General features: G+C 32.2%; 1 protein-coding gene across 1 annotated transcript; it reads left to right on the top strand.

Annotated features, from left to right (window-relative positions):
- Positions 1 to 14998: 14998 nt before the first annotated feature.
- Positions 14999 to 23678, top strand: LOC128181134 (4-galactosyl-N-acetylglucosaminide 3-alpha-L-fucosyltransferase 9-like). Its single transcript, XM_052849404.1, has 2 exons — positions 14999 to 15111; positions 20661 to 23678. Exon 2 carries the CDS (start codon positions 20672 to 20674, stop codon positions 21785 to 21787), a length of 1116 nt encoding a protein of 371 aa, XP_052705364.1. The 5' UTR covers positions 14999 to 15111; positions 20661 to 20671; the 3' UTR covers positions 21788 to 23678.
- Positions 23679 to 26653: the final 2975 nt, after the last annotated feature.

Here is a 26653-nt window from a genome sequence, read left to right as displayed (position 1 = left end):
TACTTATAATAAATAAGCATGTTTTGATTGACCGCAATGATGAAATAAACAGGCGTATAAACAAAATTGAGGAACATATTGTAGTCACAAATCTTTTTTTTATCATGGTAACAGATGTAACAAGTCAAATTTAAATACATTTATCTTTAATAATACAGTAGTTTATAGTAGTTTATTCACAACATTTTTTTATGTGCCTTATTTATATCCTAATTATGCATTTTTCTGCCTCTGTTTTCATCGAATGTGAGTAAAGTTGTGTAGTCAAGAGGGATTAAACATTATATTATTTAAGAAATGAATAAAATATTTTTTATTCTGATCGACGTATCAAAGAAAAATTGACCGGAAAAAAATGATCTAAGCGCGTACCATTTAACCTCTCTTGTGCCATGCGGCCAATTTTGGGCCGATTTGAAATTGACACTTTTCAGTAAATGATTTATCAATTATTACGCCAAAAATTATAAAAACATAGTATGCTCGACAAACAAATAAAGGAGTATTTTATAATTTGTCGACATGTTGACTTCACAATACAGGATAATTATCTGGATTAAAATCTAAGAATTGTATACACATTTCAAGGTACAAACTTTTTTTCAAATCATAAAATGTGAAGTGTCAGCGAAAAAAAATGTATTGATATTATGTAAATTAATACAAAACAATAACAGCAACAATATTTTGGGGAAAATGCCGTGGTATTGAGCTCAATTTAATGGATTTAACACAAATAAAAAGTTGAAATCTGGACCTGCTTAGTTGAAAACGGAAGGGAAATACACGCTAATGGTACAAAAAGTTAAGCGACCTAATCGCAGAAGGTAAACAACATCAAATCGATCTTTTCCGAGATTACAATCATAAGAGTTCTTTTGAGGAGCATCTAAAAAATTAGGGACATTTACTACAAGAATAGATAGGAAATAGCTTCATTTTCCCCATGTAAAATGATGTTGATAAAAAAATATTAACTAGTTGAAAAAAAGGCAACTTATTTGCATCATGCATGTCAAGGGCTTTAAAAGATTTCTTCACACTGAAATATAACGGACTTCCCTTTCTAAAAGTTTTATTTGACGAATAATAGTGGTCCTATAGACCTGCATGTTATTGTTGACAGGACTTAAGCATTATTGAACTTGACATGAATATATAATTATTATAAGTACATGTATTCCAAGGGAATTATGAATAGTTAAGATAACCGCAGGCACGTAGCATCATTTTTGAAAGTGGGGGGGGGGGGGGGGGGGCAGACTCCTCCAAAAAATCTTGACAAGCAAAAAAAAAAGAAAAAAAAAAAAAGGTGGGATTTAACTTTTCCAAAATCCTCAAAATCCTAATCCGTTGGGGGGGGGGGGGGGGGGGAGGGGGGGGGGAGGGGGGAGGGTTAGCGTTGTATATAACTTCAATTTCACTCCTCATTTCCTTATTCATTATCAATTTTTTACATACTGCAAAAAAGTGGGGGGGCCAACTCCATGATAATTCAATTTCTTATATGTAAATTTTAAAAAAATTGTTGCTTCGAGAAAAAGTGGGGGGGGGGGGGGGGGCAGGCCCCCCCCCTGGCCCCCCTGATGCTACGTGCCTGAACCGGATGAAATCTTGAATGGATTAAATCTGGTTTTTCCGGGTATATTTGACCAAGAGGATTAATGAATCAGAGTAGTTATTTAATCCGGATTATATTTTGATTACGCGACGGAGTGCTGTTCTTCCGCTTCCAACAGTAGGAAGGAAACGAAGTAAGAATCACAGTATATACAAACCATGGTCTCAAAGTTAATGAATTATGCACCAGAATACACCATGTTAATTAGGTTATAATTAAAAAAACCCGTGATAGTTATTAAATGAAAAGAGTCTTTAAATTTTCACACGACCTTAAAAAATTACAAATTTGGATATGATTCAGAAATTGCTTAAATTTATATTGTATTAATATTAATCATAATAATATTGATATTAATAATATCAATATTATTATTATAAACAAAATTTCTTTAAAATCCAAGCTTTAATTTTTCAGTAAAACTATCTGAAACCAATATTCTATCATATTTTTGAAAATTGTGAACATTTAGTAATGTAAAACAAACTGCAATCGCGACTTCTCGGGCTTCTCGAAAAAAAAAAACCCCACATCTAATGTATAAAATAGGCGTCCATGGCAACCCCCCCCCCCCCCCCCCCGTCATGGACGCCTACACTTTTTCCCCCATCTTTTTTAGATTTGAAATGTAAAAAGAAAAAATTAAGTCATACTTAAATTAGATCAACAGAAAATTATTTTGATATGAATACAACCCATTTACGATCTGTTGAAATGCAACTTCGCACTCTCGCCATCGCACCTTCGCTCTTTTTATGTTTGTGGAGCTCTCTATTGTTTAAAGATAATTTTAGCTGCATAAAAATAACCTCTGAGGCGGAAGACGGACTTTTGAGAATTTATTTTCAAATAATTTTCGGGTAATTGTATTTCCCAAGGGTAGGTGGAGGGGTTCCGAGGCATATTTTTGCAAAATAAATATAAATGTAATTTTCAATTGTGGCGGGAGTTTGGGATAATTAGAAAAACACAGAAAGATTTAACTAAGATATGATACATATGTATGTCCATACATTCATTTCTTTCTTGTTGACAGAATAACAGGTACCAATTAAACAATAAATTTTGAAGAATACGAGCAGTAAATCTAAAAGTTAAAATTTAGCATTTTGAACAAATCGGCACCCCATCATTTACCTTTGATCTTTTATGAATTACCACATGTCATTACATACAAGTACAGTATTGATTAAAACGTAATTGTCCATTGCGATGAGAGTTGGGGGGAAGGGAAAATTATTCAACTAAGGTATGACACACTTTCATTCATTCATTTACTTTTTTGTTTAATTAATAAAATATAACAGTTTAGCACAAATAATCAATGTAGAAAAAATACGAGCAATAAATTTTTCTTCACGTACAAGTTGGCACTGAAAACAAATCGGCGATGTATCGTCTACCATTTGATCTGACAGAATTTTAACATGCATTCTTCGATAATGAAAACGGTGCCAGTATTGTATTTTCCCAGTTCATGCGCAGATCTAGAATCGGGGGGGGGGGGGGGGGGGGGGGTGCAGTGGTCCGGACCTCCCTAAAAAATGAGTTTCCCCACCTCCGACAAACTCAAACAACCGTCGGACTCCCCCCCCCCCCAAAAAAAAAAATTTTTTCTGTATCCGCTTATGCAGTTTAAATTGGGTTGTCAACAAAACAAACAATATGTAGTGATCATATTTATTGGATAAAGCGGACTAATAATTTTGATTTAGATTTAAACATTTTGGATATTAATCTTCATGCGTGGATCGGGGAGGGGGCGGGGGTGGGGGGCGAGTTCAAGACGGCCCCTAGGAAAATTCAAGCATATTAAATTTACATTATAATAAAATTACTGAAAATATGCATCGGATCCCCCCCCCCCCCCCCCGACACACACAGGAAAAGAAAATGATCCTTTCCCCCTTTGGAAAAAAAGGGCACACCAAAATTTTATTTTATGGATCGATAGAGAATCTTTTTTGAAACATGATTCCACAAAACAGACATCAATATCGGCTTTCAGTTATTTTATACGAATTTTTTTGTATTTTTTCAGTGAAATAGGAAAAACTGTTTTGCAGACAAACAGAATATATTAGAGCTTAAAACTTGTTGTCAATTAATGTGTACTATAATTATAAATAAATTCATGCCAAAGATCGTTTGGTCAAGTGTTTAATTTTTTAATTAAAAAAATATTTCTGAAAATCAAAATTGTAATTCTTTATTATCTTTTTAATCTATGGATAAAATTTTAAAAATAACATATAGTCACATAAACTATTTACTAAACAATGATATTTTACAAAGAAATTGAAATGAAAATGCGAAATTTTGAAAAAATTGCTTTTTATCAAATTTGAACCGATCCCGATTGAAAAAAAAACTGATCCCGATCAGAATTATTTTAAAATTGAAATTTTACAAATAAACTGCAGTTTTTTTTCTAAGTAACTGATATGAATTATAAAGTTAGTAAATGACGAAACCATTTTACAGCTAAACAACCTGAAATTTTTGCAAAATTCTGATTCATTCTAACTTTATGTAATTTCGTTCGGGATCAGTTTAATTACAATCGGGATCGGTTCGATTTTAAAATTTTCCATTTATACTTTATTTTCATTATTTGGTTTCAATTTCTTGTTGATATATGATTGTACAGCAATTGTTAAATGCGAGTAACAGTTTATCTGCAGTTTTTATCCATAGATTTAAAAAATATCTACAATCCTTTTTTCTCATTTTCATAAATATTTTTTTTACAAAAATATTTCAAAGTTTATCTGGCCGTTTTTGATATGTATTTATAGATAATTGTATTGTGCATTAATTGATAACAAATTTTTAGCTCTTATATATCTTGTTCGCAGCTAAAACGATGTTTCCGGTTTCTATAAAAAAAATACAAAAAAATTCATATAAAATAATCAGAGGCCGATATAGGTGTCATTTTTGAATAATCATTTCTCAAAGAGAATTCTTCATCGATCCATCAAATAATGCATTGGTGTGTCGAGCCACCTTAAAATGTATTCAGGGTGAAATATACGGCGGACCCAAAGCACTTGGAAACAAGTATTCCTTTTAAAGGAATGATCGGCAATAATGATATATTGATAGCTAGAAGCAATCAACATGATCAGTTTGATGTAAAATAATTTTAAAAGTACTGCATTTTTACAAAATATAGAAAATTTTGAATCTGTACACCATAATTTCATCATTATAAACCGTCAACAAATTTAATTTTGAAATAAATTTGGGGAAGGCCGTTCGTAAACTCCTTGTCTAGTTATATATTTTTCACGTAATTATTAAATGTTAATGTATCTTCTTCGGAATACTGAATAGGGCTCTTCAAAGAGCATTAACACGTATACAAAGAAAGAGTTGTATTAAAATAATTTAATGCGACTGAAAAACATTGAATGCCATCATAACTTGCTATTGAGGTCGCATTATAACGTAACCTTGTTTATAAATCAAGCCGTCTTCCTAGCTACTATTATGCAACATCAATAGATCGAGGTCAGTTCATGGAGCATCTTCTTATGATTGAGGTCAGTTCATCGAGGTCAACTGCATTACTGAATGAATCTTTCGATCGAAATTCTTACGCGTGAGACAAAATATGCATTCTTGAATTAACAGGTCGAACTGTATTTTATTTATGTTTGCATCTCTTAAGGTAAATGAATTGAAATAAAACTGAGTAAAATGTTATATAAATAATAAACCAAACTTCAAGTTTTTATAAGAACTACTTATGCAAGCGGAATGTGTGCGCACGTGGAAGCATTTGCCGGATGCCTCATATGGACACAACAGTGATCGGCCGAAGCCGATCACAAAAACACTTATAGGACAAGCATATTAAAATCACTTGCCTTAACAATAAAAGAAAAACCTGCCTAGAAGGTTCATTTATGAAAGACGAATAGGGTCACCTAAAAATACTTTTATCTAGTAATGACGAGAAAATATCTCGTAATTACGAGAGAATATCTCGTTATTAGGAGATAAGATCTTGTAATAACGAGAAAAGATATCCATAATACGAATTAACTATTTCGTAAGTACGAGAAAATATCTCGTTTTAAAGAGAAAATATCTCGTAACTACGAGAAAAGATATCGCTATTACGATTTGATTATCTCGTTATTACGAGAAAAGATCTCGTAAAGACAAGAAAAAATATCGTTAACACGAATTAACTATGTCGTATTTAATTTATAACGAGAAAAGGTGTCACTATAACAAGAAATATCTCGTAACTACGAGATGAGATATCGTTTTTACGAGTTAATATCTCATTATTACGAGAAAAGATCTCGTAAGTACGAGTAAAGTTCTCGTAAGAATGAGAAAAAATCTTGTAAATACGAGAAAATATATTGATGAAATAGTGCGTTTTATTGTTCTTACCTCTCATTGTGTAAAATGGACAGACATAAGATATTCATTAAATTAGTGAAATTAAAAGTTTTATAAGAAAGAGCAAAGCAAATTGATTAATAGATTAGTTAACCAATTACTAAATATGAAAGATATTTTGTTTTAAGACTCCAATATGTTAATATAAATATGAAAATTCAATATAGGTTGTGCATGAAACTATAAAACACAATTCAGTGTAAATCTCGTATATCCTTTATTTAAACTATATAGACATCTTTAATAAGTAGAATTGTGTTTTTATGACTAGGTTTACCTGATATTTACTTTGAAATGGGATTGTAATAAACATTGAAAAGTAAAATTACATGAAGTTTCCAGTTATTCATAATTGAGTCTACAGTGAAAATTTTTTGTCATAACTATTGTTAGAAATTTTTTATGTTGAATGAAAAAAATTTGACTTTTTCTATAAAAATGAGTGATATTCACTGATTTAGAATGAAATTTGATTACAATCACAAATATGGCCTAATATACACATTAAGGCTTAATTAACATGTTCCGAAAATCTCTCAATTAACACTTCTATTGTAACATTGGGGAACTATCCATTATATATTTTTTTTATCTTTTTTATTCTGATTGCAATTTGCTTTTATTTTTTTCACAATTGCTCATGCAGTTGGTGATATTGCAATTAAGCTTTGCCGATGAAAAATTACAAAGAGATAAAACACACATAAAATGATGAATAACCGAGGAATGCTAAAATATTGTTTAATAAAAAAGCCAATGCAGGCGTTTTATGACTGTATGTAAAGGGAATTGGCAACTTTACCGAATACAGGCATTCGCTTGCACACTCAAGTGCCAGTGCATGAATTCAACGACTCTCAATAATCAATGCATGCATTGAGTGACTCCATCTAGAACCAATGCAGGCATTAAGTAACTCACCAAGCACGTAGCATGGGTGTGGCCTGCCCCCCCCCCCCCCCCCCCGTTTTTTTGCGCAGCAAAGATTTTTCTTAAAGAAAGTGAGCGCACAAGATTGTAAGTTTGCAGGAATCCTCGACACGAATCAATTAAGATTTAAATGTCTATAACCTCGAAAGGCTATGTACAGGTTTCAACAAAAATATATTATGTTGAGAGTCGAAGTACATGGCTATTCCGGTTATTAAAAACCCACAAAGCTTTCAAAAATTGGCAATGAGAGGTAAACCGATAACTAGTTGGAAATGTTAATGAAAACATATTTTAATGAAGTTATATTGTGTATATCCTAAAAAACTAGTAATAAGAACAGAATTTTTTTATAGTGTTCATACAGCAGATCTAGAAATCAATAAAAACAAATTAAAATATACCGGTATATTATAATTCAACATCATGTTATAATAACAAACATTTAAAACAAAATAGTTTAATTTTTTTTAAAAATACCACCAGTTGGATTTGAACCCAAAACACTGAATGTATGTATTCACTAAATCCAGGACGAAACCACTGAGCCACGGAGACTTGTCAATATATGCTCTATAAAGAACTGTTTGAAACAACACTGTCATATCAATGGACTTTGTTTTTTATCCTTCAAAAAATAATTTGAAAAAGTACATAATCAGTCATCTCTGGGTCATCTCTCCATCTTTTTTTAAAAAGCGACATTTTTAATGTTGAAATATGTTACCTTTACACGTTTCAAATTTGTGGAGAGAAGACCCAGAGACAACAAAATCATTTAAAAACAGTTGTAAATAAGTAGGATTTTGCATGAATTGCATCGTGTTGCTTTATTTAGACCCATATTATAATAAAACTTTTTGCATTTCAAATATTTTTCCACTCATTCCACATCCAACAGAAACCAGATAACGGTTATAATTCGAAAAATATTCAAAATCAATTGATGAAATTTTCACTCTCCTTGTGCGCCCAGATTCCTGCCGAATCTACATCTTAAGCGCCCACATTCTTTCATACCAAAAATTGAATTAACCTCGACTTGCCACCCCCCCCAAAAAAAAAAAACAACAAAAAACAAAAAAAAACACAGACGTTTATGGGACCATTATTAATGAATTGAATGCCTTATATAAAATCAATTGACCAAGTCAATAAAATAGATGTTTTGAACTATTTCTTTACAATACTGAGTAAACAGATTCTGATTTGAGGACCTTTTGGAGATATGTACAAATGTCTTGTTAATATTTATTTTGGCCTATTTAAGCCATTTTGTGGTAATGTCAAGGGCTACATAATATAAATGTAGTATGAAAATGATATTGAAAAAAAACTCAGAGACAGGCTCACTTTAAGAAAAAAAAATTATGATTTATAATTGGACAAATTTTGTGACAGAAAGTAGTATTTCTTTTCAAGGATCATTCCCCATCACTCTCAATTCTCTCTTCAATCCAGGTTTCAATGGCTCTCCTGTAAACAAAATTAAGGTATATTGCAGCATTATTTGTGAACAGTGATACACATTTACTTACATGTATTTATTAGAATGAAATTCTGCATATTTTTATCACTGATATACTAATTACATGCTCATAATTTGCAATTCTATAAACTAATTTATAATATTCGCCATTGACCATACCTTTCCCACTATGACTGACTAGTGCTAGATGGCTAGCTTGTGTACATTTTGAAAAGCGATTTGAATAATTATTCCTTCGATTAACATCGTAGTACTCTATGGTTCCTAGCGGCCAGAGCAACACAGGGATTGGAAGTACATGTAAATACCTAAAATGAATATGTTTAATATTTATCAGACTTTTTCTGATAACCTTAACATTTAAAGCATGATTCATTATTTCAATTTTCTACATTTTTTCCAAACTTTCTGACCAGTGCTTAGTTACTCATAATCAACTTACCCAGCTTTTTATTGTGGTCACCACTGACTGACTGGCATCAGCTCCACATCCACCGACTTTTATTGTCTTTAACAATCCCTCACCCCCCCCCCCCCCCCCACATGAGGTGATTTTGATGTTTCCCATGTTTTTCATGTTCCCCAATGTTTCTTAGGTAAAGAGGTCCATAGTGGCAGCAATTCAGACTAAAAGACAAAAATACAGTGTAGTCTGTTTACTCCATAACAGACAAATGTTGTACTGATCATGATTCATCATGGTCATGAAAAATCCCCCTTCATAAAATTAACACTGATATGTGCAAATTTATATAGATTAAAAAAGATATGTTTAAAAAATAAGAGTATTTGTAAAAACTGACTACTTCGATCCTCATTGAAATCAGCAGTGGCTGGACACAACTACATTGCTTTTATTGCCAGACTTAAAAAAAAAGCTGACAGGATCCCCAGGTCTGTGTTTCTTATTTTAACTTTACGAAGACAAATGAACAAAGGTATGAAAACATCATTAGAACAAATAAATATCATTGGTACAAATACCAAAATATGCAATCAAATGTTAATCAATAGCAGTCTTACATATACTGCGATTGATTTTAATCGACTACGTTATAAGATTGTGATTAATTTTATTATCTATATATATTCCTTGGTCTTTGCCCATAAAAAAATTCATTTGAAAGTTATGCATTCATTGCTTTAAATTCTAAATTAACTTTAACAGAAATTTTTTGCGATTATTGTTATGAAAAAATGAGAATAACAAACTGTCAATCATCTCAAAAATCAATAAAACGAAATATAAATTCAAAGTAGAGCAACACGGATCTCTTAAAAAGATAGAGGTGGGATCATGTGCCTAGGAGGATTTAGTATCCTCTGCTGACCGGTCTAATTTCTAATTTAGTATATCCATAGTGTGGCCGTCTATTCATGAAAACTTAGGGTTTTTTTTTTTTATTAACTGCAGTGCGAAATCCAATCATTTCACCAAGACAAGTTTAGCTCTTTTAAAAAAGCATACCGCCTTTAGAACAAACCCTCAACAGCAATTAGTTATCAAAGACAGTTTAAATCTTTTTTTTATATATAAATGTCACCTTCCTCTACAAAGCATAGCGAGTGGATTTATCCGAACATTTTTGTGTCATGTGTCGTTTAAGCCTGCGTGCCTAAAATTGAGAACTGTGTACCAAAGCTTGTAAGTTGAGATCGACTATAGGGTGAAAGAGATCTTAGGTAGGGTCGTAGACTCGTATTATAGTTATACCACTGCATTTATCTATCTAAGTTGCAATTAGCTTTACCGATATTAGGCATACCGCATTTTTTTTTTTTTAATTTTGGTATAAATATTTGAATGAACAATGCTAAAAAAACAAGAGGCCCATGGGGCCACATCGCTCACCTGAGCAACAATGGGCGTTCAAAAGATATTGTGCCATATGGTCCCTCGGTAGAAAAACAAAAAATAAATATTGTAAAGTATTCGAATTTTACACTTTTTTTGTATACATGTAATCTTTGACATTGTGCCTTCATGAAATACTATTTTTTACCAGAATAAGAAAATTCTACGCAAGATATAAAACTAAACATTTGGTAGAGGTATACTGTTAAGTTGTTAACTTCCAAATCCCTATATTTTCGTTCTGCCCCCCCCCCCCCCCCCCCCCCCCACTTTGTAAAGCGATCAAAATATATGAGTGCATATAGTTACATTTTTTTCATCAACTACTCAGTACTTACTAGTTATTGTTTTAAAAAAAAATAATAGTTATTGTTTTTTATTTTAAAAACCCTACATGTATAGATGTGAAGAAGAAAATTGTACCTCAATGTGCTCAATTTCTCAAATTAAAAACATTCAAAAATTTTATTTGTCTTCTCCATTACAATAAAATGACTGTTATTTACTTCGCGTACAAACCAGGATAATTTTCCGCTGTGATATTCTTAGGAATAGCGATAATTACTTTATCCCCGCAACAGAAATGTGTCAGAAATATGGAAACTGTTTTAAAGATGTCGTTTTTATTTACTCGTGTCTGAAAAACTATCAAAATTGATGTAGATTTCACATTATTTATTGTATAAAGAGAGGGAAAGTAGATATATACAGAATACTGTGGAATCATTAAATTTCGTGGGGGCCAATTTTCGTTGATGACTTAAATTTTACAGATTCGTGGGGACGTAATTTCGTGTTTTCATATATATCTACAAAAGGGAATATGACTTTATTACCCTAATTCATCAATTCGTGAAGGATGTTATTTCGTGGATGAGAGGTACCCAAGAATTCCACGAAAAATGAGCCACCACGAAATCTAATGATTTCACAGTATCATTATTTTATTTTGTTTGTACAAGTATTTAACATACTCTAATTCATAGAGATTTTCTAATGTTCAACCAAAATTTCAGCGTCAATTGTAGAATTATAAGCAAGATACAGAGCTCACAGTTCGCCTAGGTTTGATTCATATTTTGTTCACATGAGTTTATTACATTCAGCTTATGATTTTTAACTTGGTATTTCCTATTCAGCATTTAAAATGGAAAAAAAGAATGGCCTAAGATTTTATATTCTTTTATTCACTCAATACCAGTTCACTGGTATTTGAGGTTCAAAATCAGTTTATACAAATGTACACAAACACAGTGAAGGATCACATGTACAGTAGGAGTAATAATGACGAAAAAATGTTAAGTTTACAATACAATAAGATGTTAAAGTTGGTTTCTGAACGAACAGACTTTGAAAATTTTCTCAATAAATATTGACAAATTTTTTACTTTTTTAATCTTTAGTTTTTAAGATCTGTGTTCAAACATAGAATTGTGAGCAAATCTCTGTATCTTGCTTATAATTTGAAGCTTAACACTCAAATATGGTTAGTTATTAGAAATTGAAAACAATTAAACACAAGAAACATTCACTATAACAAATAAAGAACACAATTTATTTTTTCGAAATGAATCATATAGATACATGTATATACCTACATATTTCCGTCAGCAATGTCAAACTTTATTTAAATTGAATAAACTCGAGAAAATGCCGAGCATCGCAACAAAACCTATTGCATTAATCTACCATTACGCAAAAGATAATGCCGATCGAATTACCGGTAGAATGAATTGTATTTCATTATTTTTTAATACATCAGATTTTGCTTAATTTGCGCAGGTAAACAGTTAACTGTTTGATTTACCAAAGTCTCTGTTTGATTTGATACGTAAAAATCACGAAATAATACAGACGATTGTTCCCAGGTTACAAGCAGAAATAATGAAAACGAAACGAAAATCGGAACAAGCTAACACCAACGTCATGTGTGAAAACTGTCAACGCATTGAAATATTTAGCCTCAATTTACTTCACAAAATCGGCAACGATATATTTTGCATGTTTCAAAAATTTCCCTTCATACGCGAACTGTTGCACAACAAGCAAATTCATCATAGTCAGATCGACCCTTTTCCTTATAATGTCATGGCTGCTTTAAACAAAGAACCTCGTTTTAGATGTATGGAATACGAGTCTAGGTAAAATGGGTATGCAAACCCGGGCCGTGGCAAAATAAAAGCCAAGGCAGATCGACAATCGTCAATTCCAAATACGCATTATTTTGCAGCAATATTTACAGCGAATACAAATATACTAGTCCATCAAATATCCTGATATTTTAATGAGATTGGCAGATTAATATCTGCCAATCTTTGTTTTGCCCAGACCAAGTCTTGCCTACCCATTTTACCGGATGCCGGATTTCCGGATGCCGAGCCCGAAGCTATTAAACTGATTGAAACACCCATTTCCTTTATTATTATTTTCGTAATAACTCAAATTTGACACAGAATTAGCACTTAATTTTTGCAATTTATATTTTCCTTCCCATAAGGATAATTTATGCTAAACTACGTTGAATTGGAATCAGTAGTTCTTGAGAAGAAGATTTTTAAAAATGCACCCCCCTTTTTCTAAAGTTTCAAGGTTTTCTCCGCTTTGAATACAGATCGGACTTTTATTTTTGCAATTTATATTCGCCCTCACATAAGGATGCTTTGTGCCAAATTTGGTTGAAATTGGATAAGCGGTTTTAGAGAAGAAGTTCAAAATGTAAAAAGTTTACAGACGGACAGACAGACAGACGGACAGACGGACAGACGGACGACGGACAAAATGTGATCAGAATAGCTCACTTGAGCTTTCAGCTCAGGTGAGCTAAAAACCAAATAATTTCAATAGATATTGTAGAATATTACTTTCAACTAGCTAGACCTGAAAACCAAAGGTTGAATTTCATTTATAGCAATTTGTATTGCTTTTTCGTTTTCTCATCACTTTTTAAGATTTGAAATCTACGAAATTTGTTAAGTTGTACGTGAAAAAGATCATCAGAAAATTATCTCCCTTGCGCCGAACAGTCTTTCAACCAATGAAATAAATGTAAATTTTCACATCATGTATTTTCAACCAATCACAAAAGAGAGGAAGTCCACCACCCGGAGACTGTAAATTATTTCAACTCTTTATACCGTCTTCCATTCAAGGAAGACGGTAATAAACACGTCTGTCTCTGTCTATCTGTCTCTCTCTCTCTCTCTCTCTCTCTCTCTCTCTCTCTCTCTCTCTCTCTCTGATATTTGAGGAATTCTCACAAATGAATCATTAGAGGATTGCACTGAAGAAAGACCATAGTTTAAATATTCAATTCACTTTATAGTGTGTTACTCTATGATCATAGACCCCCTCCCCCAATAAAAAAAAAAATCGTTTTTATTTCAATTGTACAAGTGCTTTTTCTCTAATATGTCATTTTTTAATAAAAAAAAGTTTTGTCTTGTCAACAGGTCAACAGTAGTGTAATATTTATTTATCATGATAATCAACTACTTCGTTAAACCATGTTTTGTTACGTTATGTTAACCAATCGGCTTCTTAGTTCATTACTATAAAGTGAGTATTGAGTAAAGTTCTCTTCATAATTTTCAATAAATGTAAGTAAGATATAAGGTAATATTTTTGGATGTATATCGGGATATAAATACGGGTTTGACGTGATCAAATCCCATTAAGGCAACCCTTATGTATATCCCGGTTTACAACCAAAAATGATACCTTATTTGTTAAATAAATAAATAAGACGACCGGAGGAAATCTTGACTGGATTATGTCTGTTATCCCAGATATCTATGACCGGGAGGATTAATGAATCGGGGGAAGTGAATTAATCCTTATTAAATTTTGATTACACGACTTTAACTGAGTGATGTTCTTCCTCAGTAGGAAGGAAATGAAATAGAAAACACAGAATATACAACGCAAGACCGCAAAATTCCTTGACAACTTTTGTTTAATGTCGACTTTGCTTATTTTGTATATTCATAACAAAGAAGGGCAACACTAGTAAGCAATGGCTAACAGTCTGAATTTTTGCCTGACATGTCTGCATCCTGGAATTTAATATCATGTTGACCTTTTTTATACACGTCAAAAATATACGAAAAATAGATTTTTTATCTATCTTATGAGAGAGAGAGAGAGAGAGAGAGAGAGAGAGAGAGAGAGAGAGAGAGAGAGAGAGATTGTACAAACAGAAATATGGTTATTAAATATAAGATAGTGCTAATTGTATTCTTTTCACAAAACAACACTTCGAAGGTGAGAGATTTTGTTTTTGTTGTTTTTTTTTTGGGGGGGGGGTATTTCTTTCTTTTTTTTTCTTTCCTTTTTTTTTGGGGGGGGGGGGGGTGTTTGTTTGTTTTCTTTATGTGGGGATGGATTCAGTAAAAATGAGCAAATTTCCGATCACTTTTAATATAAATTAATGATTAAAGATAGCATAAAAATGGTACAATTTTGATAATTAATGTTGCGATGTAATAAAATTGAAATCTACACTGTCACAAAATGTGTGAAGGCTATATATGCCTTTGCCGCCGACGTCTATGTAATCCCTTACGTCACAAACAGGATTGGATCAATGTTTGCAGTATAGCAACTTTTCAAAATAGTAAAACATTTATCCGTTTACGTGTTATGTACGTGTAGTAGTGTAAGTACACAGAGATCTGAAGTGCACGTTAAAATCTTTAGAGAGTTACTTACATACGACGTACAGGTATGATTTAAAGGTGATTGTCAGTTGTGGCGGGAGTTTGAGATATTGGGAAAATACAGAAAGATTCAACTAAGGTATGATACAGATGCATGTCTATACATTCTTTTATTTTTTGCTGATAGGATAATAATATAACAATTAAACTAAAACAATAAAGAAGATGGGGGAATAGAATAGTGCAAATGCCGATTTGGTTTAGTCGTAAAATACAATTTCAAATCTTTTTTTTTAATTAAATGTATTTGACAATCTAACTATACAAGTTTTCAAAAGGACAATTTCTAAATATATTCAGTTTTGAATGTTTCAACAAACGATAGAAAAAAAATTCATTAAAGTCTTGGTGATATGGAACCAACAACCTAAAAAAGTCAAATTTTCCAAGGTTACTAATGTCTGGTGCTCTAAGCACTGAGTCATTAAAATCACAACAAAGGACATCGTTTAAGTGCTATATACGACTTTGGTCACGAATATACGGACTTGTATTCTTTTTTCTACAACTAATTAATGGGATACAAAATGATATATTTAAAGTATAGTTGGTCATCTTTTTTTTAATGAAATCTGGTCGATTTCCATCAGACATTATTTAGACTATGAAAATCAAAAGACTGAGAGTACTAAAAGACGGGGTCTTAAAAGTTTGAATTTGTAATTGTCCTGGATTTCCTCGAATATGCTTCCCAAATTTATGAGTTCGAATTAGTTGTTACAATCTATGTTAATTCGGCCTTTTTGCAATTGTCTAATACTTTGTCTAAATTTTACTCAATCCCGGACTTCATAATTGTAGAAAATGGACATAATGGTATATTATATAAAATAAAACCCCAAGGAAAAATTTTAAAAAAAATTACTACTTACCGGGAATATTAAACAACTATATCAAAGTAGATAATTTAAATCATTAGATTTATTTCATTTTGTGATTCAAGAGAAAATCCACAAGTCGGACGGTATCCGTAATTAAAGTTTTATGAAAACCCTGAAAACTCTAAAACTGCTTAATTAACAAACAAAGTGAACATTTGTATACCGATAACAAACACAAGCATCTGACGTTAGAAATATTTTTTTACAATAAGATTCCAAGAACTTTAACAATAAAAAGATTTGTCACGGTCGCCATTTTGATTTTTAAGACCGACTTATCTAACACGTTTTTTTTTCATTTGCGATTCGTGCAAAATTAATAGGTAAAAATAAATCCGCTCACCACTTACTACTTTTTTGTGTAAACTCGTGCATCACCTACACGAATTACGATACAACCGTTCCTTTTATTAAAAATCATACTCCGAAAATCAGAGACATAAATAACAGACATTGTCAACTCCGCCATTAGCGTGTAAATGTTACGGGACCAACTTTACTTTGAGACCTACAAGTGCAACAGCAATCTTGTATAAGTCATTAACTTTATACCTGATAGTGAACATGAACCTGTAAATATTTTAAGCATGTTTTTTTTATGAAATATTTACAAAAACTCTTTATTTACTTTTTAAATTACTTTTTTAAAACTTATTGACTTTTCCCAAAGTAATGGTAATGCATTACTTTACTCATGTAATGGTAATGTAATGTATTACTTCAAGAAAATTAAGTTAAGGTAATGGTAATTTAATGCCCTAATACATAAAGTAACGGTTATGTAATGCATTATTTTACAATGTAATTCATCCCAAGCCTGATTCCAACTAAGCCGGAAAACATGAACGTTAACATTTAACTTGGTTCTTCAATCGATAAGATTGTATATATTATATGATGTATAAGTCTTCCAAAATATATAATCTATTATAGATTTTGCTTACAATGCATTGTTTGAAATTTAAATTCAGTTTACTCAACTAAAGAGCCAACGAACGAGAAGGCAAATTCAGACTTGTTTTTATTTCCTTTGTACAAAATTCCTTTCGAGACGAACAGCAGTCATAGACCGCAAGTAGACTGGAAGCCAATGAAACACCTATTTAATTTGTAAAACATCTGTGTATAACCCGTCCCGATTTTAAACTCGGCTTGCACATGAAGTTTGGTAGTATTAAGGTGAAAGATTGTCAAAATAAAATTCACAACTTTTCAAAAATGGCACATTGCGTTTGGGAACCTTAATTTCGATTCCACCATTAACCTCTTCTATTGATTAATGAGCCCGTACAAAAACTTAATTGTCAACGGCGCTGTGCATTCAGTTACGTAACTCATTCCACATTTGAACTAGAGCAAGAATATTTTGATCTATGAAACTATTTGTTTAATTTCTAAATAGAACTTTGTTTATACACAAAGGACTTAAACAGATTTAATGCGTGTTTTTATAATACGTATTTACTGAAATGTATGAAAACTTTCTGCACTATTTTCTGACGCGTGCCTTCCGGTTTGAGACTTCGGCTGACAGTAAACCAATAAACGGGGTCATGTGACCCCCTCTAAAAATCAAACGCAGACTCACTCTATAAAAATAAAAATAAAGTTCTAGAACATGTCACTATTTTTATACGCATCCGCCCGTTTACTTCAATATATCTCAAGTATTTAAGAGTCGACATGGTACATGTACACATGTATGATACAATATATACATTGTTTTGGCTGTATGTTAAATATACATTGTTTTGAATGTTTTTAAATGAATTATCAGCGTTGATGGTATTCTAAATTGGCAGTATTTTATCTGTCCTTATTGAACCTAAAAACACTTTATGGTTGCATTTACTAATCCAGGTCGAAACCAGAGGGCTATACGAGACTTAACGATACGTGGTTTTAAAAAATGTTTCAAACAACATTGTTATATCACTGGACTTTGTTTTTTTTTCCAAAAAAAAAGTTGAAAAAGTACATAAAAAACCATTTCTGGGTCATCTCTCCGTCTTTAAGCGATATTTTTAATGTAGAAATATTTCATCTTTACACATTCCAAAGTACAGAGAGCACCAAGAGATAACAAAATCAGCCGTAAAAAAGTAGGATTCTCCATCTGTTCCGTCGTTTTGCTCAATTTAGACCCATAATGTGATCAAACCTTTTGCATTTCAAAATGCTTATTTTATGAACCACACTTTCTTACAAATTTTACATGTGAAAACATTCTCTGGTCCTCTTTTTTATTTATTTTTAATAATTCCCTATATGATCAAGATTTAGTATTTGATTCCAATGAGTTTTTGCGGTGCTAGAACCAAAAAGCCCGTGTTTTTACTGCTTTAAAAGAATTGTGTGGTCAATGAAAACATGTCTTTACATTCAATATTAAATTATGGAAAAAGTAAAACCAGTACTTATATTCAATTTGATATCATGTAAAAGAGGATGTCAAAAGCTTGTTTAATGCCGGTTTTTGGAAAAATTGTAGGAAATGAAGATATCTTTCATTAGTTCAAATGAATAAATCTCGAGATTTGTTACTTATTTTTTCATACTTCAAGTAAAGTAAAGTGACAATTTAAAATACAATTTTTCAATGTGTTTACAACAAATTTAGACCCAGGAAAGAATTAATATCTTACATCCCATACACATATAGGCACCTTTCATTTACAAATTTCCCGACCCCCTAATTTAACCCCTCTAGATCCGCACCGAAAGACTATGTTTTAATCAATAAATAAACTTATCAGTCTTTTTTCAAACATGAATATGAGCATTACTTATCGTTTTTCTTTAATGCATGTACACACAATGAGATTATCAACCACAAAGCAGTTAAATAATTTTTTAAAAACATTTTCTCTTCACAATTCATTGTGATTTAATAGGTACTTAAAATCAACGTAATTCTGAACTTCAAGGATTGTGACGTCCTGCATCAGGGATCCCGGACCCCACCCCCAACCCCAACCCTCCACCTCCCCCAAACAGTCGGTAGAAGAACATGTGTATGGTGATGATAAAAACTGATGGACTATACTGTGTCATAGGAAACATTGATTTCTTATCAATATGTATTAACTAATATTAATATGTATTATAACTAAAACAAAACAAACATTCTGAGAGTATTGCACACCCAAAACATGCCCCTGTCCCCTCTCCCAAGTGTGAAACAATTATCGATTTATTTGCTATAAAGCTTTGGAAAAGATTTGGTTGAAGATTTTTTTAACAAACCCGACTAGTAATGGAAAACGAGCTGCTTAAAATCAATTTCACCATGATCTTTAGGTCCATTTTGGGTTTATATTCCATTTGCGTATATAGATGCATCAGCGATATTTTTCTGAAATTAAAACTTTGAAACGGGGGATTAAAAGTAAAACAAGTTGAACTCGATGAGTGATAATTGCTGTGTTTGATGAATGGTACAGTAGGATCTGTACGAAAACGTCCCGTCTTAGACCCAGCATTTCAGAAATTTGTGTCAAACCACATTTTTTTTTTTAAATTTGAAACAACTTATAAACTTTTTAACTTGTTTATATTTCAATCTATAAAACCTAAAAAGTTCATGATATTTTAAAGGTCATGGTCACGATTTTGGGCAAAAATTAATTTTTCGATTTTAATGTTTACAATGCTTTCGTAAGTCATTTTTATAAGGCAACCAAAATTTGAGTGTCATTTGATGAGGTAAAAGCGAGTAACAGAGCTTACAATTATTTGCAATGTAAACAAAGCGTTTGTTTACATTAATAATATTTCGAATGTTGAAGTGAAAATTCCAGTAACTGTTTTAGACCTATATTAAATGTGTTGATCGTTAGGAACTGTTTATTTATGCTTTATATGAATAATAAGATAGACAAACCAGCTTTAAAAAGATTTTTTATTGGTATATTGAACCTATGTAAACAAAAACAGGGCACGAGCCTTGTTTACACGACGAAGAATTGTGAGCCCTGTATCTTGCTTTAAACTCAACGAGACTGGCACCCAAATTTCATTTGATCATTACAAATGCATTCCTAAAGCATTGCAAATGATTGTGACCATGCCCCTTTAAACCTTCAAAGGTCAGTGTTCGATGTGAACAAGAGATAAAAGATAGCTTCACGGTGAAGTTTACCTGTTTACTTCTTAATGAACTTGAAAAATCGTGTACGAGTGTATCTTGAATTATAATAACTTTCTCTCCAATAATCAGATTAAAGTGGTATTGGATACATGTCCATAATGGTGTGGATAAAAGTACATTGTAATAAAAAAAATTCTTTCACCGTTTAAGAATTATCAAATTTTTCAGCATTTGACAACAAAATATGGTGTTTTTTTATTTCTAAAAAGGTAAAAATAATTAAAGCGATCGAGGGATTCGGACTAATAGCTTCCAGATTCGCAGTAAAAGCTGTAACCCATTGTTTTACGCTGTTAGGTAGCAACTTAGGGTTAAAAAAAAGCATAAACTTGATTTTATTGTGTTTTTCTATATGAAGAACGTCATAATATTGAAATGTCCGATACCACCTTAAGATGGATATGCTATAATGTATAATGTATGATGTTTTATACTTATTTCAAACCTACCTTTACTTACAAGAATATAAAGCTCAAATCGCTTATGTTTGTTTAACAAATGAATTTTTTTCCTCATTTTATTAGCTGTGTTGATGGCCATGAGGAACATCTCTTAAACGTATTTCCTCAATAACTTGCGTTATCTTTTTTTATTTAGGTTCGTCGAAAATGAAGCCTACCAACTTGGCGTTCCTTGTGTTTGGTATTACGGGGCTGCTTCTTGTTTTTATTCTGGGATATTTTTCATCGTCAGAAAAAATATATTTCACTGATGTTCATCCACATATAAAGAACAGTGACACACAAACTACTTCATTTAATGGTGAATCAAATTCCATCAATAACAAAACTTTGGTAATCTTGTGGTACAACATTCCATTTTATTTAAAGTCTTCAGTGACATATTTTCAAGCGAACAAGTGTAACAATTTTAGATCTACCTGTATATTATCAACCGTTCATTCTGATATACTTAGAAGTAGTGGTGTTATCTTCACTCATTCAACTCTACCAAGAACTCCTCCCATGAAGAATACATCTCAAGTCTGGATTTTTAATACTCTGGAAAACAAAGCATTCACACATTGGCCAAATACCGCCTGGGACTATAAATTCGAATGGACCATGTCTTATCGTAAAAATGCTGACGTTTCAAGACCGTATGGAAAAATCATAAGACTGGACAAAAGTATACATAGAAATTACTCTGAGGTTTTTCGACAGAAGACAAAATTCGGTGTTTGGATGTCTGGTCACTGCCCTGTTCCATCTCGTCGTAAAGAATACATCGAACAATTAAAGAAGTACATAGATATTGACACGTTTGGATCGTGTGGAAAAAAGAAGTGCGGCGTTCGAACTCCTGCGATGAATGAGTGTCTGAAGAATTTCTCCAGGGATTATAAGTTTTATTTCTCCTTCGAGAATAATATTTGTAGAGATTACTCCACAGAAAAAGTATTTAACTTATATCAATACAATTTGAGCATCATACCAGTTGTAAATGGTCCACCTCAAGCAGGTGAATATTTACCTAAGGGAACTTTCATAAACGCTTTAGATTTTACGTCTCCGGAAAAATTGGCCAAAAAACTTAAAGAAATTGGATCTAGTGAAAAATTATATACTCAATATTTGAGAGAAAAAGATAAATATGGTTCTTTAAATAACTCTGAAATATTTCGCGAGTCAATGTGTTCTGCTTGCAAAAAGCTAGATCAACTAAAGGGTAAAAACATAATAGCAAAACCGAAAGTGATTGACGTGTTTAAAAATGAATGTTAACAGTTCTAGTGAACATTTGGAAGGAGAACTCTCACTATCATCATGAACTCATTCTAATAGTTTCTTTATTATTTCTAACATTTTATTTAATCGCTGATTCCCTGAATTTATTAATAAAACAATTTGATACTCGAAAGGACTATATTTGATATGGGCCTAAACTGGCCCCCTAAAATGATCAACATCAATTTTACTGTAATTCTTTGTTTTCTTTGTTCAGATATATATGTGATGTTTTTACAGAATTTTTTTTACATTTTGATTCAACTGCCCACAATTTAGAAATATGACATCGTAAAGACAACCCATTTCCGCCATTTTTGCATTTGTAGCATAAAACAGCTTGTTTTAAAGCAGTTATTCTTACAGAAGACATAGAGCGCATGTTTGAACAAACAAAATATTTTAATCAGAGATGTATCTAGCCAAGGCTAATAAGTGACAAAAAAATTTCGTTGTTCAAGCATGCGATCTATATTTCCCATTCATAAAAAGAGAAGAAAAATGTCAATTTTTGACTGATTTTGATTGAACTATAGAAACGTCACTTCTGACGTCATATGCTGCCAGTGAGTGCAAATAAATCAAATAAATAGGTGAAAATATTTTTTACATCAACTCCTCTAAAATATAACTTACATTTTATTGTACCAGAAACACTTAAAAAATGGTGAATTATGGGGCCAAATCTTATCATAAGGTTTTTTTTATTAAATCTAAGCTTTTATGACTAATTTTTCTTGCTAAATGTAAAATGTAACTTACCTTAAAATAAATCGTCCGACTTTTCATCAATATCTGATAAAAGTAAATATCGGAGAAGTATTGCTACAGAACAAGTAGCACAGTTTGTACGAGATATATAGAAAAGAGTCTTGTTCGTAAACAACTGTTCTGCTTTTTTGCTATAGACAATGTCAAATAAGAGTCACTAAAAACTAAAGGTGATAAATATTAACTGAGGTAATTCTAATCAATGTACAGAACATCTGCAATAAAATTAAGTACCAGGACCATAAATCAAACATATCAAACATCTGCAAAACAATGATGTACCGAGACCTAAAATTAAACTAAAACAAACATCTACTCTACAAATATGTACCAGGACCTTAAACAATTCGAAAAATATCTATATACATGAATATCTATATCATTCAGAAGTACACTGATCATAGGCGTCAGAACCGCAGGGGGGGGGGGGGCTGCATTTTGCACCAATTAAGAATTTCGTAATTTTGGGGAAATTTTTGTAGTTAAGAATTTTTTTTTTGGAACCACAGGTATACCCCCCACCCCATCCCCCCCCCCCCACCCGGATTAGGACTATCTTGATTTTGGGAATAAGGTTTTTATTTTTTTGCTTGTAAATATGTCTGAGTGTGGTAGAACAGATTTATTACTATCTATTTCATATGTATTTATTCGTTTTTGGATTTTCTATTTTCGTTTTGTGCTGTTTATTCTTAAATGTTATTCATTTAAAGTTTTATTGCGCGCGTATGGTTCTTTAATTTCTAATTATCTATTAGTATAAGTAACCGTTAAAACTAAGTAAAATTGGGCAGTACTAGTATTTCATTTTAAACGACGTCGGACAATCCAGTGTATATCAGCTGCATCTTGTGGTTTGTTAATATTATATTTAGTTATATATTTCATTAATACCATGATAGTGATCTTGCCATTGTAATTTCTGAAACTTGTTTGTAAGTTCTAATATTAAATTGCTACAAAACATGTTTTACCATATAAATGAATACTGAAGTAACGGTTGCATTTTTATGAACAAATTATCGAAACTAAAACATATTGAATGTACATGTAAAATTGTATTTTGTCTAATGTATTTTTCCTTGTTTATAGGTCAATGCTTTAAAACGTTTAATAAATCAGTTAAACGAAACGGCTGTCTTTTAAATTTTCCTTACTGCTCGGTTACATGAGGATTTGGCTACCCCCCCCCCCCCCTCACTTTCAATTTGCTTCCGACGCCAGTGCTGATGTACTAGGATTTACATCAACATCTGCAGTACCATTCTCAGAGTTCAAGGTTCTACTGTATATGTATACACGCCATATAATACGTACCATTATATTACAAAATCCTGGCATCAAGTCTTAAAGCTAATACACATGTACATATTTAGCATAGACTTGTTCCTTTTTTTAATTTTTCTTCGTGAATTTTATTAATTAAAAAATGGTCCCAAGATATTTAAGACCATGTAAAATAAAGAAAGACAACTCTTAAACAGGATCTTTCATACCAAGATTTTTGCAATAATTCAGTATTTTCTTTAATTTTTCAATTTCATTCAATTTGTTTTTTTCATCCTATTAACCAATGAATATTGTTTATATTTTCAGATTTTTGTGGGATGTTGTCAAGCAGTTTGCCTTAAAAGATTTTTTTTATATTTAAGTTTCATATTTATGTGGATTCCAATAAAAATCATACAAACTTCATTCATGATGATTTTGTCTTTTATTTCTAAACTTAATGACATTTCACTTTCATAAGAAATTTAAAACAGAAATGTTTAAAATTTTTATAAATAAGGTGTTATCTGGAACCAGACTGATATTTAAAAATTCTCTAGAAAATAGAGTATTGTATTTTGAGGTCTATTATTGTTGAATATTGTGCCTATTATTAGTAACAAATGCATGCAACAAAAATCTCCTACACTTATTTGGTGTAGAGATCCACCTTAAAACGAATTTCACATTCAGAAGTTTTCAGAGCGTCTCTCTCGAATGAAAAAATAAAAAAAAATCAAATCCAAAAAATTGAAAAATCAAGGTTTTTCATTTCCTTCCGGTGACGACCGGAAGTGACGGCGGACGTTCGGATATGCGAAGGGCACTGCGGCCGTTCACTCTTTACCTTCTCTAAAAATTTGAAAGTCCTATCTTGAATACTTTTTGAGAAAAATTGTGAACAAGCAAAAACATAAAATCTTTAATATCTCGGTACCAGAAGTGACGACCAAAAAAATCTCGTGTAATTTTCTTACAAATTTTGTCATAAATAAGATCTGAAAGTTTTATGAAAATCGGCTGAAGCGTTTTTGAGAAAACGTGACAGAAAAAAAAATTTAATAATAATAATAATAGAGGAAAAGAAACAAAGCAAAAACAATAAGGTCTTCCGTTTCCACCGGAAGACCTTAATAATAGTGAAAAAGAAACAAAGCAATAACAAGAAGGTCTTCCGTTGGAAACGGAAGACCTTAATAATAGTGAAAAAGAAACAAAGCAATAACAAGAAGGTCTTCCGTTGGAAACGGAAGACCTTAATTATCAATGTAAATAGATTCTTTAAAAGAGAGTCTTTTTGCCTGCACTGTGTCTTCTCATCAGTTCACATATTCTAATGGATTACAATTCTGCTTACGGATGTAATCGTTTTCCGGTCTGAGTACATCGATTTTCATCGATATTACCCGATATAAGTTTTAAATGTTTCTTGAGGACTTAATCAATCATTGGGGATACTCTCTCGATTGGTATCCTCAACCGACAACTGTCTACAGCCAACATTATCCACTCTCCTTTCCAGTCCTCGTACGGGAATGCTAATGATAACACCTCATTTAAAAATCTTACACACATTTTTATCAACATCAGGGACGGGGTCAATTACAATGGAAAAATATGCTGCGAGAAAGAGTTGTAGGTTAGGGGTCACAGCCAGCAAAAATATATGAACGAATTTGTTCAATTCTATATTGGATTTCTCTCTCTGTCTCTCTCTGTCTCTCTCTCTCTCTCTCTCTCTCTCTCTCTCTCTCTCTCTCTCTCTGTCTCTGTCTCTCTCTGTCTCTCTCTCTCTCTCTGTCTCTCTCTCTGTCTCTCTCTCTGTCTCTCTCTCTGTCTCTCTCTGTCTCTCTCTCTCTCTCTCTCTCTGTCTCTCTCTCTGTCTCTCTCTCTGTCTCTCTCTGTCTCTCTCTCTCTCTCTCTCTCTCTCTCTCTGTCTCTCTCTGTCTCTCTCTCTCTCTGTCTCTCTCTGTCTCTCTCTCTCTCTCTCTGTCTCTCTCTCTGTCTCTCTCTCTGTCTCTCTCTCTGTCTCTCTCTGTCTCTCTCTCTCTCTCTCTCTCTGTCTCTCTCTCTGTCTCTCTCTCTGTCTCTCTCTGTCTCTCTCTCTCTCTCTCTCTCTCTCTCTCCCTAACACATGAAAAAAAATATGTACAAAAGTGAGATCAAGATCTAGTAAATGAAAGGTGCCTACAGGTTTATGAAATTCAAGAAATAAATTCTTTTAATGATGTTTTTTAACAATAGCTTTGTTTCATAGGGTGTAACGGGGCTTAAATTTTTGGTAAACACAATGAAAAATCATGTTTTAAACAACCATTTTCAATGAAGTATGACGGGTATATTAAACTCAAAGGGGTAAGCTTGTACAAAACATATTTCTGAAGAATTTTAAAATTAAACCAGAGACAACACAGGACTATTTGCTACTGTGGTCTGTAGCACAATTGAATCACTAATTTGTTGTTAAGTTGAATAGGTTGGTTTGTTAATTATACATTAGAACAACAAAGGATATGAATTAATGTTGGTTGAATTAAAACTACTTCAGCAATGGTGATTTTGTCGGTGTAACAAAAAATGTTAACCTGGGTTGAAAATTGACCCGGGTTTGATAAAATTATATCATTAGGGGTCAACATTCTGTCCACTAATGCAACATTATATCGTTAGTGGACGGTGTATCATTAGAGGTTGCTACATACCACGTTTTCAGTCAAATGAAATATCAAATGATTGAACTCAGAAAAATCAACCTTTGAAATGTCAAATTACCCAAGACGGCAAATATAGCGGATAGTATGAAAGAGTTAAAGTTTTGAAACC

Source organism: Crassostrea angulata, chromosome 4 (genome assembly GCF_025612915.1).
Source record: "Crassostrea angulata isolate pt1a10 chromosome 4, ASM2561291v2, whole genome shotgun sequence".
NCBI lineage: Eukaryota > Metazoa > Mollusca > Bivalvia > Ostreida > Ostreidae > Magallana > Magallana angulata.
This window is presented reverse-complemented; position numbering and strand designations above follow the sequence as displayed.